General features: G+C 35.7%; 1 protein-coding gene across 2 annotated transcripts in view; it reads right to left on the bottom strand.

The window, feature by feature from the left end:
* Positions 1-168: 168 nt before the first annotated feature.
* The window catches only part of LOC109044879 (myelin transcription factor 1-like protein), a 56,749-nt gene continuing 39,102 nt past the window's right edge, over positions 169-17,815 (bottom strand). Inside the window, exons 10-23 of one of the 2 annotated variants that reach the window (XM_042746248.1) lie at positions 15,479-15,586; positions 14,181-14,401; positions 11,859-12,136; positions 9,726-9,950; positions 8,270-8,388; positions 7,547-7,615; positions 7,377-7,439; positions 7,160-7,243; positions 6,757-6,978; positions 5,053-5,144; positions 4,849-4,952; positions 4,617-4,760; positions 3,610-3,672; positions 169-2,927 (exon numbers count right to left, since the gene is read on the bottom strand). In XM_042746248.1, coding sequence (XP_042602182.1) covers positions 2,787-2,927; positions 3,610-3,672; positions 4,617-4,760; positions 4,849-4,952; positions 5,053-5,144; positions 6,757-6,978; positions 7,160-7,243; positions 7,377-7,439; positions 7,547-7,615; positions 8,270-8,388; positions 9,726-9,950; positions 11,859-12,136; positions 14,181-14,401; positions 15,479-15,586 — 1,933 coding nt within the window. In that variant the 3' untranslated portion in view covers positions 169-2,786. The remainder of the gene's footprint in view (positions 2,928-3,609; positions 3,673-4,616; positions 4,761-4,848; positions 4,953-5,052; positions 5,145-6,756; positions 6,979-7,159; positions 7,244-7,376; positions 7,440-7,546; positions 7,616-8,269; positions 8,389-9,725; positions 9,951-11,858; positions 12,137-14,180; positions 14,402-15,478; positions 15,587-17,815) is intronic. The other variant, XM_042746250.1, reaches the window with a different exon arrangement.

Here is a 17,815-nt window from a genome sequence, read left to right as displayed (position 1 = left end):
CGAAGATGATAGCCGGTCACATACTGTACTTCCAGGTAACTGCCACTGAGATGAATGCATTTATTTTAACTCCAGGTATCATAGACCTCCTTGATGCAAATCAGATGATGATGTAACATAATTCAAAAACAGTCATTGAATCATATGTTGAATAAAAGGGACATGTAATGTGGCAACACAAGTTTTATTGAGTAAGAGATGTCAACACCAGCATGATAAAAATTGTACAAATTTCACAATTTCAAAATGAAATATCACTGCAACTTGTGATCTTAAACACTTAGAGCAAAAAAAGTATCATACCAACAGAAATCATGCCATGTGGTTGAAAAATAAAACAAGAGAGAAAAAGATAGCTAAAGAGCTGGATAGAGGAAGAGAGCAAGAGACATTAAGAAAGCTATGCTTCTTTCTTTATTTTTTAATAGAAAAATCCTGGTTTAAAATGGTTAATTAAAATCCATTTGAAATGGAAACTTGTAACCTGATGATTTCACAATTATTAATAAGAAAAGTATTCTGCATTCAAGCATGTGACACCATAGATAGAGTTTTCTATTTAAATAGTCACAGATAACCTTTTGAAGTAGATAGTACAATATGTGCCAACTGAAAATGAGCAGCGGAATTGTGCTTAAAATCCCTTTTCCTGTCAAATCAGCTATGAGAGTGAATGAGATATTGTATTTTGCTATCAGTGTGTTAAAAGCGTTACTATCTTGGAAATAAGCTGCATACACAAAGCTTTCGTAGAGAGAGAAATGTGCTGTGGTTGGGGAAGAGATGTCTGGATATTACAGAACGATAAATAAGAGTGACTAGCACCATTTGCATGAGCTCTTGGAAAACATAATGCTAGTCGTAATAGTAATACAAAATCATAGATTTCTGAAACAAAGCCCCACGTAGAGCATCAGCAACAACCAGAGTCATTTCACACTAAAAATCACTGTGACAGTTTCGACTCATGCTCGATAAATACAAACAACTTTAAAATCCACCACTGAAAATTAGCCCTATTTGTGACTTTGCTTGATGCTTTGAACAGGCTTTGACTAAATAAAGATGTAAGGGGGAACCCAGACTATAACTGTACATGTCCTTAAGATATTATGGAGTAATATGAACTAGTCGTGGCAGTAAACCACCCTCTCTGAACATCCGAAACTGTCCACGCGCAATTGTAATCTAGACCCGTGCCACACAGTTTCATCGTTTAATTATCACAAATGCTTCCTGCTTCAATTTCCATAATTCTTAGAACTTAAAGTGTCGCTAATTTCTGAGAAACGTAAAAAATAAGCAATGAAAGTGAATTGCAGGTTACCACAGAAGGCAAGCTGACCTCTCTTAATACTGTATATAATTGATTGGAGTTCACTAATTGTAATATGATGAGCTTGCATTGCTGATATAGTCATATTTGTTGTGCACTCGTGACCAAATGGATCTCTACATGATTGTTTGGACAAAATCTACAAGACAAGTGCTCCATTACTATGTATGGATGGTGACATTAACCCTGTATATCCAGCACACTGATAAACTAACATTCACACACAGATTTACTTCCTTCAAATGAAAAAAAAAACTTCCCACAATTCAAACGTCTGGGCACCTCCTTGGTCTCCTGAAACAAATAAAAACACCAAAACATGGAAACAAAGGTGTCCCTGTGCAAAATCGAACATGAGAAATGTGAAATCATAATGCATTCATCCTTTTGGACTTGATCACCCATGTTTAAACCCTAAAACATGACTGTATTAAAAGATTTATATAAAACTTAATACTTTACATTTAGTAAAAAGATTCATCAGCTTTCTACTATGGTAAGTATAAGAAATTGCATATACCCAAACTTTTGCATCCCATATCTAAATAAATGATTGATTCGTTATCATATATTGCTGATATTCTATCATACTACCACTAACATTTTACGATCATTAAATTAAGAATTAATGTTGGATTGTCTCCTTGAAATTTTCTGTAGTTATTGGCCTCAACCAGCCGGGCGTTACATTTAGAGAATGGACTTTGAAAATACTTCTTGGGATTTACACCAGTGAGTTTCCGTGCCATGATGTTTGCATTCACATTTTTTTTCCCTATTTTTCCATCTATTTCGGGAATTAAAACGAGAGAAAAAACAAACAAGCAAAAATAAAAACAATACACATACTGCATTAGAGTGCCCACACTGACCACTATAAATATGATTTCGGAACCAAAAGACAACGTTTCTCAATATTTTTACAAAATGTACCCAAAATCGAACCACAAAAATGTACCACTGTACACCCATTGAACAGCCTGCACAGCACATTAGTTCCCATTAGCTCCATAGAGAGAAGCTCAAGATTGAAGCTGATTGCCCTTACATTCCCTCAATGTATCCCCTCTGCACCTCTCTAGATTTAAAATAATGGATGGTTTTTGTTTACAATTAATAAATACATATACACTAAAATGTGCATACATTAGCAGCTATAAACAGTACATCACATTATGTCAGGTCATATGAAAAATGTACAAAACATGAATGTTCCTCAAAACATTTGCCATTGGTAGTCGTCATCTTAAAGCAAGGCAACAAATAAGTTATGTATTTTTTTTTGTCAAAAGCATAACAGAATCATAAATAATGGCAAATAATACAATAAATTACAGCAGCAAAAAAATCATACTAGTTATCCATACTTTTTACATGATGGGTTTCTTTTGTTTCTTAACGCTCTGATCACATGACCCCGTTATTCTGCAAGTAATAGCCAGTCGCAAAACTACACTTGGATGCCTTGAACCGCTTGCTTTATGTTCTCCAAGAGGGCCTTGTTCTCCGGGCTCTGGTACTGGTCCTGGTGAGTGTACATATCTGTCAAAGTGCTCACATAAGTGTCAAAGTTTTGCTCGTTCATCGGGTCCTGTGGAACAGATCGGGATCATTGGAGGTTGAAAAAACAAATCAAGCCTAATATGTTCAATCAAACACACAATCAAAGCTTAAGACAGAAAGGGAAGGGGAAACAGGATATATTTAGGGAGGAATGATCCCACAAAGCTGCCTTTAAAGCTAAATAAGAGCTAGGGTTCTAGAGAAAATACATCTCTTGAAATGCAGGGCTTGACCAATCACATTAAAATGGTCACTAAAACAAGCGTAAGACTACTATACTGTTTCCAAAAATATATATCTGATGGATAACAAAAAAATTAATGCACATACATTATGTATGCATGCACTGGTGTGAGTTTCATGCTCATGAGTATGTAGGTAATACTGGCATTCACAAGTGATATCAAACAGATCGGCATGAATAGCAGACAGATATCGATGAGCATCACTGTGCTTGATAAAATAATGTGTTTTACAATAATAATATGAGTTTACTGCCAAAAATAAATATGGCTCATATTGCAACCCCAGCTTTCTTATCGCTATTCCCTGAAGTGGATTATGTCAATATGTGTGGCACTGATACACTCTATGGACCTTTGTGATGCATACACATCGTACTGTGTGTTACAAAAGGGGGAGGACTAGGGGGGAGGAAAATGATAGTGAGGAGAAGGATAAAGTTAGACTATGGAAAATGAATCTCTTACTCTGTGGGGCATCTGTAAACAGCAGTAATTTTTAACAGGGGCCTCTTTCAGTGGCATCGGTTTCTACAGAAGGGAGAGGTGTAGAAAAAAGACTATTAGCCTGGCTAAAAGCCAGAGGTCAGTGGTCTCAATAAAATGGACATACTTTACGTTACAACCAAGTTCTACTTGAGCGGCATGACACATGAACAGGTAACAGTCGTCTGATGTTAGTGCAGCTTGAGGACCCCTCGTGCGCACTCTAAATAGCATCCATCGACAGTGGGGGTGGAGAATTCAGGAGCCATATTCAAGACGACGTGTTTCAGTTGTTTACTAACATGGTCGCCACATTTGAATAGGGCTTGTCCAATCGTGTGTATGTGATTCAATCGTGTGGGAGAATCTGATCCACAGCGGGCGGCCATGTTGTTACTCAACTGAAAAGCAGTTGTTGGAGTGGAGGTTGTTTTTCTACAATGGTCGGTAAAGGGGAGTGACCTCAGCACAGAAGCATATGGAACTGCGAGGAACTCAACAACAGACATAAAGAAGCAGATGGGAGAAACAATAGAAACCGGATTTTCATCCCTACTGATAGCGTCTGAAATGCAGACTCAGGCCCTGGCTTTCAACAAGAGGCGGTCTATAGTCTAAAAGACTATTCTAAGCAGATAAACATGTATTGCACTGTAGGTGATATATTAACAAATTTAACAACTTTTTTGAATTAATTCGGATTTTTATGATTGCAAGTAATTTTTATCCTGACTTTTGTACTACTCTCTTACTTGTTTAAAAATAAAGGTTCTATGTCTGCATTAATGGTTCCATGAAGAACCTTTAACATCCATTGAACCTTTCCATTCCACAAAAGGTTCTTTATAATGGAAAAAGGTTCTATAGAAAAAAGAACTGTTCACTGAAAGGTTCTTTAGGGAACCCAAAACGGTTATTCTATGACATAAGTGTTTTGGAACCTTTATTTTTAAGAGTGCACGTGAGGCATCATGTCTGATGGCTCTTACCATGTGTGGAAGCTGGATGTTGGCAAGACTGTTGATGAGGGACTGGCTGAGGTTGGCGAGCTCATGCAGCAGTGAGTCGTTCTGCTGTTCTATGGCCTTGTTTTCCTCCTCGATGGACTTCAGGTTAGTCTCCATGGTGGTGATCTGGGAGGAGGGAGAAAGAGAGACAAATGCATGTCTGTGACTGAACACATGGCCAAAGCCTGATGTGACAAATGGCAACTGCTCTTACTTGAGTCCTTAATTTTATCATGTCTGACTCTACTTGATTGTTTGATTCGTTCAGGTCTTTGATTTCCTCATCCAGTTGTTTAATCTCCTCATCATTTTCTATGCCTGGAAGGGAACATTGGGAAGTTCACTGTAAAAATGCCACTGATGGCAAGTAAAATGAATTGAATTTCTTAAGTAATTTATATAATAAAAAATGACATGCCTTTACTTGCTCTCTGCTTGATTGTGAGCATTTCAACACCGGTCATCCTTGCCTTCTTCATAGCAGATGTGGCACGGGGACAACCGGACAGACTAAAGATGTACAAAAAAATAAAACAAATAATAATAATTTTAAAGTTATATTTATGTTTTTTATGCTTTTAATGGGAGAGGACAGTGGAGAGGTGACAGGAAAGAGTTGGTTGGAGAGAGGGGAGCCACAAGGCTTTTGGCACCGACAAATAATAATAATTTAAACTCTCCAATTTAAACATTCTGCTGATGAAAAAATTTACAATTTTTCAAGGTTAAGAACATAATTGTGCATTCTTTCATTTAGTTTATTGGTTTAAATTGATTTACTTTGGAAATGAAATCCTTTCCTCTAGCTTTGAGAATGTATTTATAAAATATTTCTGCTGCATTAAAACATCAACTGATTCACATATGTTTATTGCTTCAAAGTATTTAAAGGCGCAAACTTATCTGCATCTTTGTCTTATATTGAGGTAAGTATCTAAACATCCTAAAACAACATTTACTAGGACAATTTTATGATATTAAAATGTTTTAGAGAATATTTCTTACTCCACTGGATAATTGTTTTTATTGTTTTAACCATAAACTTAAAAGACCCTCAACCTTAAAAAGGTTAACACTTAAATTTTTTACATTTACATTTACATTTAGTCATTTAGCAGACGCTTTTATCCAAAGCGACTTACAAATGAGGACAATGGAAGCAATCAAAAACAACAAAAGAGCAATGATATATAAGTGGTATAACAAGTCTCAGTTAGCCTAAACACAGTATACCTAGCAATGGCTTTTAAATAATATAATAAATAAAAAGAAAACAGATAGAATAGAAAAAGAATAGAGCAAGCTAGTGTTAGAGGTCTTTTTTCATAATTGTATAATAAATGAAAAGAAAATAGATAGAATACAAAAAGATTAAAAAGGTAGTTAGATTTTTTTTTTTTTTAAATAGAATTAGAATAGTGAGTGAAAAAGTTAGAGGGTCAAATAAAGATGGAAGAGATGTGTTTTAAGTTGATTCTTGAAGATGGCTAAGGACTCAGCTGCTCGGATTGAGTTGGGCAGGTCATTCCACCAGGAGGGAACATTTAATTTAAAAGTCCGTAAAAGTGACTTTGTGCTTCTTTGGGATGGCACAATCAAGCGATGTTATTAATGTTATAAATTTTTATTATTATTATTATTTTATTATTAAAATAAGAAGAAAAAATGCCATTCGGGTACAAAAAATAAATATTATTTGTCCGAATATCCACTGTAATATTATTAATAAATTATGATATTTAAATACTATTACAGTATTTATTATCATTTGGAATGTAGCTTTTATTTTCATATTATTCACATAGTTGTATTAATTTTGTTATGTGCCTTTTTAAGTATTTTAAACTTATTTATTTGTCAAAGCAACATATCTAAGTTTTTACTTTCTAATATTTATATTTTGTTTATTTATTTCAATTAATGAAAGCAATTTTTAAAAATAGTTTTGATTTTAGTTAACAATAACAACACTATTAATAATTCTACTTCTTAATTAAATATATCAGGTTTTAAGAATGTTGTGATATTTTTATTAAAATGAATGCAAAAATACTAATTAAGAAACTGATTTCTTGCTATATAGTGGCCTAGCTAAGAAACGCTCACACACACACTTATGTACCTCCGGTGAGTGAGAAAGCTGCCACTGACGTGGCCTGAGCCATCGCAGCCTGGGGTGGGGCAGGTCATGCCGTCTGTCTTGCCAGACTTCCAGGAGAAAGGCGCTCCGTTCACATAACCGTCTTTCTGACGCTTGGCGGCCAGCGGGCAGCCGGATGCACTGCGGTGGGATGCATACTTCCCTGTCACATGACCCTGGCCATCACAGCCTGGCACCGGACACCTAAAGACATTGGGCACAGCAGAGAAGTGTTCACACACATAAGCACACACACATAGTAAAGTTCCTTCTGCAATTGTCCTCAGTAACTGTCCGATTTTAACCTTAGTCCTCCTGTAAGTTACAACAAGCAAAATTCAACTTTTAGTTACTTTGGATAGTTGAAGGAATTTAAAAAATGCACCTGATTGGCTCCTGGTCATCCTTGTCCTCCTTACTGTGCATTATTTTAATACCACTCTTCTTTGCCCGGGGACAACCTGACAGGCTTCAAAACAAGAAACACATTTACCAAAAAATGCCAAGGGCTTCCCATTGCACTTTTTTGAATCCACGGGTGACCAAAACATTACGTGTAATATTGAAACAAATTTTTAATGCGCATATTTGTGAGTCTTCACCTTCTGTGTGAGGCGTAGTTGCCTGTGATATGCCCAGAGCCATCACAGCCAGGAGTGGGACACCTGCAAGCAATGAAAACATGAAACAGATTAGTGTAACCTCAGACAGACCTCATTTTGAGGGTCAACTGAGGTGCCTGCCGTGTAAACACGAGAGCGCGAGGGCTTACTTCAGATCCTGGGAGTTAGATGTCATCATACCACGCATGCCCTTGTCAGCCAGTTGGCAGCTTGATAGCTTAAGAGAGGATTTTAGAAGCATGAGGCATGGTTTACTAGAACAGCTGCATTATTAAGGCTACTAAGGTACACTCAGGGTCACTTTTATCATTAAAAAGTTTTATATGCAAATAAATGAATTGTACTTTCGAAACAATAAGTTTAAACTTATTAAAGTTTACACTTTTAATAGTAGCCTAAAGAAAAAGCTGTTTTATTGTACATGGATGCTAAGATCATATGACCAGCCCAATAATACTGACTTGATCTTGAATTAATTTATCATGGCTGCCTGCCAATAATGCCATACATTAATAAAAGCTTTTGCTTATATAGTAAGCCCAGAATGATATGCAGCAAAATATGAATAAAAAATTCCAGAGTGCACATTTAACTTTAATAATAGTTTAATATATTTTTAAACATTTTTTTATCATTGTCAATACTGAAAATAGTTAATATTAATATTTTATGGGAACATTTTTTTTCCAGGATTCTTTGATGAATAATAAAAAATTTTTAAAAAAAACTTTTGTAATATTGTCTTTTGATCAATTTAATGCATCCTAGCTGAATTATTAATTTCTTATATCAATGGACACACAGTCATAATAAAAAAATCATGCTACAAGGTCAACAACAGGAGATGGTCCTGATCCAGTGCAGATGCTTACGTGAGGAGCTCCTTCTTGCTCTCCTTGCAGGGAGCATATTTGTGTTTGGGACTGGGGAGGGGCACATCTCCTGAATACTGCTGCTCTTCCAATAGATCCTGAAATGGGTCCATGTCATCCTGAAAATGAGGATGGAAAAAAGAACAAGACAGATTTCAGTGTATGTTATGATGCAGTATAAAAAGGAACAATAGTACAATGGCATGCTAGTACTGTAATTACATAATATACAGCGCAGTTCACATTTAAAAGAATACCATGTTATTATAACACTGAGCACAAAATCTTATGAACAGCCTAATTTGCATTCCAGTTCCCCAAAAATTTAGCAAAAACATCAGTTCCCTTTTGAAATAATTATAACAACAGTTTAGTTCTGGGGCTTCATTAATGAGTAATTAATTAACAGAAGAAAAATCTGTTTTCCAGCAATAATCGCCAGTGAAGTGAAGGCATGCAGTACCAACACCTTACACTAGATGTCCTTTCAGTCCTTCAAAAGAAACAGCCTGCCGTCCTTCAAATCACTACAATAGCTTCCCCAACCAGTTTACTGTTTAAGGTTTACACAGGGACAAATGACTAAATTGCGCCCCCATTAACATGTCACAGGCAAACAATTCTATATTATAAACAGGTATTTTTGCTTAGCGGAGAAGAAAAGGGGGAAGACTAAGCAGAAGCTTCTGATGTGGTGAGCTGAACACCTAAGCAGTAATGTTAAACAGTAATCTTACTATGACTAGCATTCATCTGCCAACTGTCTTTCAGATTACCAGTTAGCTGCTAACAAAAAAGCAAAATGCCTGGTGAAAGAAGATGAAACCAAAGAGAAGGCGGTTCATAAGAATTTTTATAGTCACAGTTGTCGAAAGTACTGTTTTATAAATGCTAATTCGACTGACATTTTAAAAAAGTTTTGTAAAGGTTAAGTGTTTAAATTATTTCTCTTTCACTACTGCTAACAGAAATAATTATTGCTTTCAAACAGGTTTCCTGAACACTTCTCCTCATCAAGCTATTGGTTGGACAAACAGATAGTCCCACTTCTTTGTTGCTTTTGATGCTCGAACACAAGCATTTTTTCCCCAGCTAACAGGTAACGTTCCCAGTCTGTTATCTGGTCTTTAATAACGCTCTCAAAACATTAGCACAAAAACATTATTTATAGATTGTTCACGCAACATTATTTCTAAACCAATTTAGCTTTATGTTCATTTAACATTTTTTAAATGTTACTCTGCTTCAGAATGTTAAGAGAACATTCAATTGTAAAGTTCCAATGATGTTTTCAAAATGATAAACTGGAATATTCTAAATGATCACACTCTCTGTTGCAACAAATACAATGAGCCAAAAAGGTGGAAACTATCCTCTAAATTCCCTTTATGTAAGCAAGTGCTTTAGTCTGTCTCTAGCCAGACTCAAGGGGTGTCTGGGTTGGGGAGGGCAGTACCTCCTTGTGGTCCTCGTCCAGGCGCTTGATCTTGGTGTAGTCCACAGGCAGGTCCCAGCAGTCTGCCGTGCTCATCTGGTAGCAGTGGCTGTTGAGCAGGGCCTGCCGCTGGGGCGACATGGGCTGCAGGGGGGTCAGCACTGTGCCTCCACTGCCCTCCCCCATCCCTCCAACCCGGCTCAGATCCAGGGTTCCGTTCTCATCCCCATCTCTGTCATCAGGGCTCTGCCACGAAAGAGAGAAGAGAGAGGAGAACTGATAAGAGAATAAAGAATAAAGAGAATAATTAAGAAGTAAAAAGATGAGAAAAAGGCTGAGATAGGACAGGGAAGGATGACAGATGAGGATGGGTACATGGTTCACTATGCACAGTTAAAAAGATTTTTAAGCAAGTAAAAAAACCTATTATATTTTAATATATTATTACTATATTTAATTGTATTTATATTACATTTAATTTATTTGTTTAATTATTATATTTCATTTACTACTAAAATTACTACAATTACTATTTAAATAATTATTGTTTAATAAATTCTGGAAAAAAAACTTGTATTTTTTGGTAACATATTATTCACCATGAAATCAATATTGATAATTCTTATTTTTTGGAATATTGCAGTATGTATTATAAATGATTTATCCATGCACATCATTCATACATAATTTGCGTAATTTAAAATATGTAATGATAGGGAAGAAAAACAATCGCAATTTCTGTTTCATGCCTACTTTAAACAACTTACAAAAATATAAGCAAGGGATCTTGAAGGAGAACCAACATGCGGGGCATTAATTGTGTGTTCAAATGTCTAGACTGAAACAGTAGTTTTGTGGTTCAGTCCCATTAGCCTTCTTCCCTCTTCCCTGTGTTAGGCATGTATAATTAATATAGTTGCATTGTTTGACCATTTGCCACCTCTGTTTACACTGTTGTTGCTGATTTTGTTGTCACGTGAGCTGTATTTGTACCTCTACTTGATTAGTTAGTTAGTTAGTTGTTTGCTACATTTCATGTACTGTATAAAGTCTTAAGGTCATGTGGCATATTATGAGACAACAAGCACTTTGTTCTGTGTGTTCACTGCCTTTTAAAATAATCGGGTAATAAAATGTTTTATTAATGGTATATTACTATTTGTACTTTTTTATCTTTTACCTCAAAAAACATTTCAAGTGTTACCGACCCCTAACTTTTTAATCGTAGTGTACTTTTTATATAAAATAAATTTGAAATGCAGTGCATAACACCGAACAATTTATTTGCATACAACTACAAGAAAAAATATTTATAGACTTGCAATGATGGCAAATTTTGACAACATTTTTCATTCAATTAATATAATTATATTTAGGTAGTTTAATTTCTAAAACTCTACAACCACCTCAGTTTTTACAGTGTGGAAAAAGGATGGGAGGAGAAAAGATCTGAAAGAAGAGAGTGTGAGCTTCTTCTTCTACGGCTGCCCTACATCTCCATGCACAGCTGCTTATTAGTGAATATATAGAGCCCAGCAGCTCCTCACTACCTCTGTCCCTCTTTCTCTCTCTCTTATTCTCATTCCCACTCCCTCTAGCCTGCTGCCTCACTGTCCTTAAAGAGAGGTCATTGTCTTTCCTATGTACCCAGAGGGATGCTGGGAGAGCTGGCTTGGCCTGGACCACAGCTGAAATCGACATTAATTCTACTATCCTCAGTGAGAGAGGGTAGGGGCACCACTACCCCAGCATTCCTGCAGCTGCTGGCTTCCTCTGGTCTCCTGAAGCCCTGCGCTCTCATTATCACCATACAGATTATGTCTGAAATCGATGTGTCACTAAAGCAACCGTGGCCGGTTCAGACCATTAGGCTCATATGATGACCCTGAGTCTAGCAGAGAGCTCTCAGAGGTGCTGCTGTCATTCACTGTTTGAACTCGCACCCTGTGCAAATGAGCTCGAAAACCCGGAGGAGAGGACCAGGGGTTTGCCCCGAATGACTCTAAATTTGCGTGCCCCCATTTTGGTGCTCTACCTTTACATACTGGAAGGCAGTGCAGAGAAACTAAGAAATACCCAGTGAGAGAAAGCAAAATACAATATTAGCAGTACAAGTGGGTGAGGATCTGGCAGGAAAAAGTTGTGGACCCTCACCTGTGCCAGGAGCTCTGGGCCTTTCCCAGTGAGGCTCTGGGGCATCTCTCTGCAGCGCGTGGACAGGTTGAGGATGGCGGTGGCGGCCATGTGGGCGGCTTCCATGTCGTGCGTGTAGTCGAAGCTGCTCTTGCTGCAGGTGCTGCTGGCGCTGCTTCCTCCTCCCCCTCCTCCTCCTACCCCTCCTCCTCCTCCACAGCTGAGACTGCTGCTGCTGCTGGGAGCGTAGCTGCTCGTGGTGCTGCTGGCCGGGCTCGAGGTCTTACAGTAGCGCTTGGCTGCACACATACACATACACTGGGTCAGACGGCCAATATATCCTTGGATGGATGGATGGATGAATGGATGGAGGAATAGAAAGACAGACAGATAGAAAAGTAGATAAACAGACAAAATGATAGAACAGATAGATGATAGAACAATAGACAGAGAGGGAGATAGATAGATAGATAGATAGATAGATAGATAGACAGACAGACAAACAGATGATAGATACACAGAACTGTAGATAAATAGAAACATTAAACAATAGATATATAGAACAATAAAAAGATAGAACGACAGAACGCTAGAGTGATGGATAGATAGGTAGATATATGGATAGATAGATACACACAGACAGAAACATAGATACACGCATACACACATATTAGATGATCTGATGTTTCATGATGAATGCTGTGAGAAATTGAGTGTGAGAGAGAGAGTGGAGGAGAGGGGGAGAAATGGTTTAACAGTGTATCTAGGTTTCATGCAGAGGGCTACACATTGTTAACATGAAATCTAAGACCTGTATGGGAAGCATTTATACAGCATTTCTTTTTTATATAAATCCACATTCATAGAGAAACCCTGGTCTGCATTCAGACACAAGAACTGAGAAAAAAAAGAAGCCTAGTATTGACTAAGGAGCTGTTATTATCCTTCTATACTGGAAGGTGACAAATCAGCTGCCAAAATGCAGTTATTATAACCACCTATTCAAGATTTAGAGTCTCCCACTTGATCTTATTTTTCATCTAATTTTGCATTGAGACAAATAGCAAAACTGTCATTACAACTAAACTGGGTGTAACTAATTGATGTTGCCAACTGAGTCTAAATGAAGTGCAGTTAATTCCTAACATTAATTAAATGTTATTCTCATTAATTTTTTTCCAAGCTTAATTTTCTTTATTCGTCTCATTTATCAAAAACTGCTTTTCTTTGATAAAGCATACAGGCAAGTAACATCACTTGCAAGAATGCTCTTTAATTTCTGAGATGTGGTATGTGTTCTGATTTCAATAACATTGTCTATATTATCACTGCAGGGCATGCTGTAATGCTCCTTATGGGCAATCAAGACTTTCCTGATGTAATAACCATGAGTTATAATGAAAATGAGTTATTTTAAGCACAGCTAATGAAACCGTACCAAAATATCCCGCCGAATTCTGTTGACAGGAAATCTCTACAATTTCTGGCTTGGGCGTGAAATCAACTGCTACCATTTTGAACAAAATCGTTCCAGTTAATTTGATTCCTTCACAAATGTAAGTGCGCTCATTTATCAAGACCAGGGCTGCAGTTGCGAGCTACAATGCTGCACATTACCAAACACAGAAACCTCCAAAAATGAAGCTTGAACCAAAGACGGCGAAACATAATGTTTGAGAAAACTGACAAACATCCAGACGATAGGTTTTTAAATCTGGCGTCATTCAAACATCTGTCTGCATCTCTCACTGTAGACCAGTAATGAAATGGTTAACACTTACATAACTGATTTTGTTTTGCTATTTTTAATTGATAAGAGAATGTCTTGCAACGTCTTGCATTATATACATTAATACAAAGAGAAAAAGAGAATATCATATAGGATAAAATGTTATTGTAGATGTATATATCTTTACATTCTTCACACATATGTATTATGGTGGTCAAAAATATCTATCCAGCCATAATTAAATTAAGGGAGCTGCATGCAAATTGGAAATCCCTTCATTGGGTTTGTGTACCTAGGTTATTAATCATTTCAGAAGCCAATAAGTAGAGTAGGATTTTCAATAAAGGAGCACTGAACTCGATGACTGTCTGTGAAAAATCAAAGCTAAAGATTTTATTAAGAGAAGGCCTTCACTTCAAAATAGAAAATATATATATATATATAAAAAAAAAACTTTTTTAATGGAAAATACTGCAAGGACGTCTGGCAGTACAAAACTAATTCTAATCTTATTTCCATCTGATCCCCTAGAGAAAGACCAGTTTATCAATTCTGACTCCTTCTACCTCACCAGCTTCAGTGACAGAGGAAAAGAATAACAAAGCCAAGCTTGCCATCATATCCTTTGGGTGAGGTGTCTCGCCCATGGTGCTTCGGGGTGAGGGACCTCTTGCCATAGGCATGAGGCTGGTTGTCATAATTGCTGCTGTAGTCGAAGCTGGCTTTGGAGTACTTCTCCAGCTCCTTGGCCAGGTTGGATCGTGGAGTACTGGTTGGGACGTTATTTTTGTACCCATACTGTGGGATCTCCAGCTGTTTTACGAAGCACATGGGTCTGGAAGAATTGACAAAGGGGGGAAATCAAGGTTGGGTATCAGAGTCCTGGACATATATCAAACTCAAAGTCAAGATGAATCACAGCTCTCAATCCATTTTATATTTGTCATGTAGCACGTTTTTAATCAGCTGGATTCATCTTAAAGAGTCAGTTCTCCCAAAAATCAAAAAGAGTTGTTTTAAGTATTTAAATTAAGTATGTATTTTTTTTAAATTACTCAAATATATACAAATACACACATTATATTATAATAAAAAAATAATAAATAATGATACAAATTGTATATTAGATATGATTGAATTATATATATATAATATGTGTATTCTTATAATATATAATCACATCCAACATAAAAGTTTTTGTTTATATAAAATATGTTTGTACTGTGTATATTTATTATGTATATATAAAGATACACACATGTAGAATATATTGAAAATATTTACATGTATTTAAATGTATATATTTATATTCATATAATTTATATTATATATAAATATATTTCAAATATAAACATATTTTTCTTAAATATATACAGGCACGTGTGTGTATTTATATATACATAATAAATATACACATTAAACACACATATAATGTACACAAAAACTTTTATTTTGGATGCGATTACTCAAGATTAATCATTGCCCAGCTATATATATATATATATATATATATATATATATATATAGAGAGAGAGAGAGAGAGAGAGAGAGAGAGAGAGAGAGAGAGAGAGAGAGAGAGAGAGAGAGAGAGAGAGAGAGAGAGAGAGTCATTTTAAAAATAAATCACAATAATTATATTATTGCAATTATGTAATAAATAAAATGAAAACTGAATGTTAAATAGCTTTTTGTTTGTTGATTAACAATAGCTTAAGATGCATCAGTGAAAAAGGAAAGTCATTTTTAAAGAATAAGAATAAATAAAAAATAGGGCTTTAATTATTTTTAAAGTGGAAATGCACTCTGTTTTGTGAAAAGCACTATAAAAATACTTGTAAATATGAATAGGATTAATGTACTGTTACAACAAAATCTCTTTTCTAAACATTTGGCACGAAGGGTCACAAAGTACCTCAGGACACGGTCTGAAGCCTGGTTGGACTTGGAGCTGTCGCAGGGGTGATGTTTCTCCTGAACCTTTGCCATCTTCTCAGCGGCGGCTATGGGACATCCCGAGAGACTGCAACAGCAGCAGAGCAATTTATGTAATGTTAACATCATATTACAAGCAGCATGTAAGGGCACACACACATACACACTCCCAAACGCACACACATGCCCTAGCAGATAGCAGAAGTTGAAGAACAAAGTGAGATATGAGGGAATGTATAATACCAGCATATGGAGACAAGTCTGTCAGAGAGAATAGTCTCCTTTTTATGACATTCTCTCAATACAGACTTCCAGCGTGTTTGCAAAATCCTGGTATGCGCGTGTGCAGTACATGGGGATATTTATGTATGAATTATGCATTTCATGTGGCCTAGTTCTATAGTACGAAGGCAAAGCTTTGCAGATATCTGCTGGGCATTTCTGGCTGGCTGGCTTCAGAAAGCTCCTCGCAGCGAGATACCGCAGTCATTTCAGAGAGACACACTACAGCAAACTGAGCTTCAGAACATCCAGCTACGCTCCCTTGCTCTCCTTTTTTTCCTCCTTTCTCTCTTGCTCTCTTTCTCCCTCGTTGTTTCTTCCCCTTATTACCCTATCTTCCTCTCTGTTTGTTTATCCCTCATTTCTGTCTCATTTCTCTCACTTTTCTGTTGTTTTCTCTCTCTCTCTCTCTCTCTCTCTCTCTCTCTCTGTGTAATCCTTTGTATAGCTGGGAACTGTCTTCTTATCATCTGCAATTTTCATATTGTTTTCTGGTTATAACGGAAACCATTCAGTTATTTAAAAAAAATAAACAAATTAACCAACATGGGACAAAAATACAAACATAACCCCCCCACCCCCACGCTCTGCAATTTCAGAAACACAAAAAGCATATAAGTACAAGTGCATTTAAGGGAAAGGAATTTGAAAAAGTGAGTGAGTGAGTGGTGACTGACAGACAGAAAGATGTCTGTCACTATGCTGAGTTGCCATGACAACCATGTGATTAGGAATATATACTGTACGAGGTTGTTATATTCCCCTATTATACATTTTGTTTTCAACAGCTCAACCCTTCTAATAGTGTGTGTGTGTCTGTGTGTGTGTGTGTGTGTGTGTCTGTGTGTGTCTGTGTGTGTGTGTGTGTGTGTGTGTGTGTATGTGTGTCCCATAGGAGCTGTTCCATATAACATGGCCTGCAGCAACTTCGGGTGGAGACTGCATCTGTCTGAATGTACACCATATGCACATGGAGGCACATCTTAACTGCTTAAGTGTAAGTCTGCGACTGTTTGTACATGTGGAGCTCTCATTCTTAAGAAAATCATCTTTCATCTTGTTAAAAAAATACATAATAATAATAATAATAATAATAATAATAAAACCTTTACTTACATAACTGTTTAGATTTTATATATATATATATATATATATATATATATATATATATATATATATATATATATATATATATATATATATAACATTTTTAGATATATCAGTACTAATTAAATATAATTAAATCAATATTAAATTGAATTATACGTTAGAATTAGACATATGTTTTAAATTTTTAGGTCTTTATAGGTTTCAATAGTTATACCAATTTTAATATTATTATTATATTTAGAAAATAACATTTTTTATTATTTAAAAATGTTATACATACACATTCTGTTCTGCTCACCAAGCCTGCATTTATTTTATCCAAAATACACCAAAGCAGTAATATTGTGAAATATTTTTAATATTTAAAATAAGTACTTTCTATTTGAATATATTTTACAAAGTAATTTATTAAGCTATATTTTCAGAATCATTACTCCAGTCTTCAGTGTCACATGATCCTTCAGAAATCATTCTAACTTTGTAAAAACAATGATACTTTTTATAAATAATTATAATTATTATTATTATTATCAAAACAGTTGAGTACATTTTTTTTTCAGGATTTTTTTTCGATGAATAGAAAGATCCAAAGATCTGCATTTATCTAAAATAAAAATCTTTTGTAGCATTATTCACTATACCATTCAAAAGCTTGGAGTCAGTATAATTTAATTTCTATTTCAGATAAATGCTGTTTTTTTCTGAAGTTTCTATTCATCAAAGAAACCTGAAATTATACTCAGCTGTTTTCAACATAATAATATTAATATTAATAATAATTATTATTATTATAAATGTTTTTTTTTTTTGAGCAGCAAATCAGAATATTAGAATGATTTCTGAAGGATCATGTGACTGGAGTAATGATGATAAAATTTCAGCTTTGAAATCAAAGGAAAAATAACATTTTAAAATATATTCAAAT

The sequence above is a fragment of the Cyprinus carpio genome, chromosome B20 (assembly GCF_018340385.1).
Source record: "Cyprinus carpio isolate SPL01 chromosome B20, ASM1834038v1, whole genome shotgun sequence".
In the NCBI taxonomy this organism is placed as follows: Eukaryota; Metazoa; Chordata; class Actinopteri; order Cypriniformes; family Cyprinidae; genus Cyprinus; species Cyprinus carpio.
The sequence above is the reverse complement of the archived record's forward strand: the minus strand, read 5'-3'. Positions and strand labels throughout refer to the sequence as shown.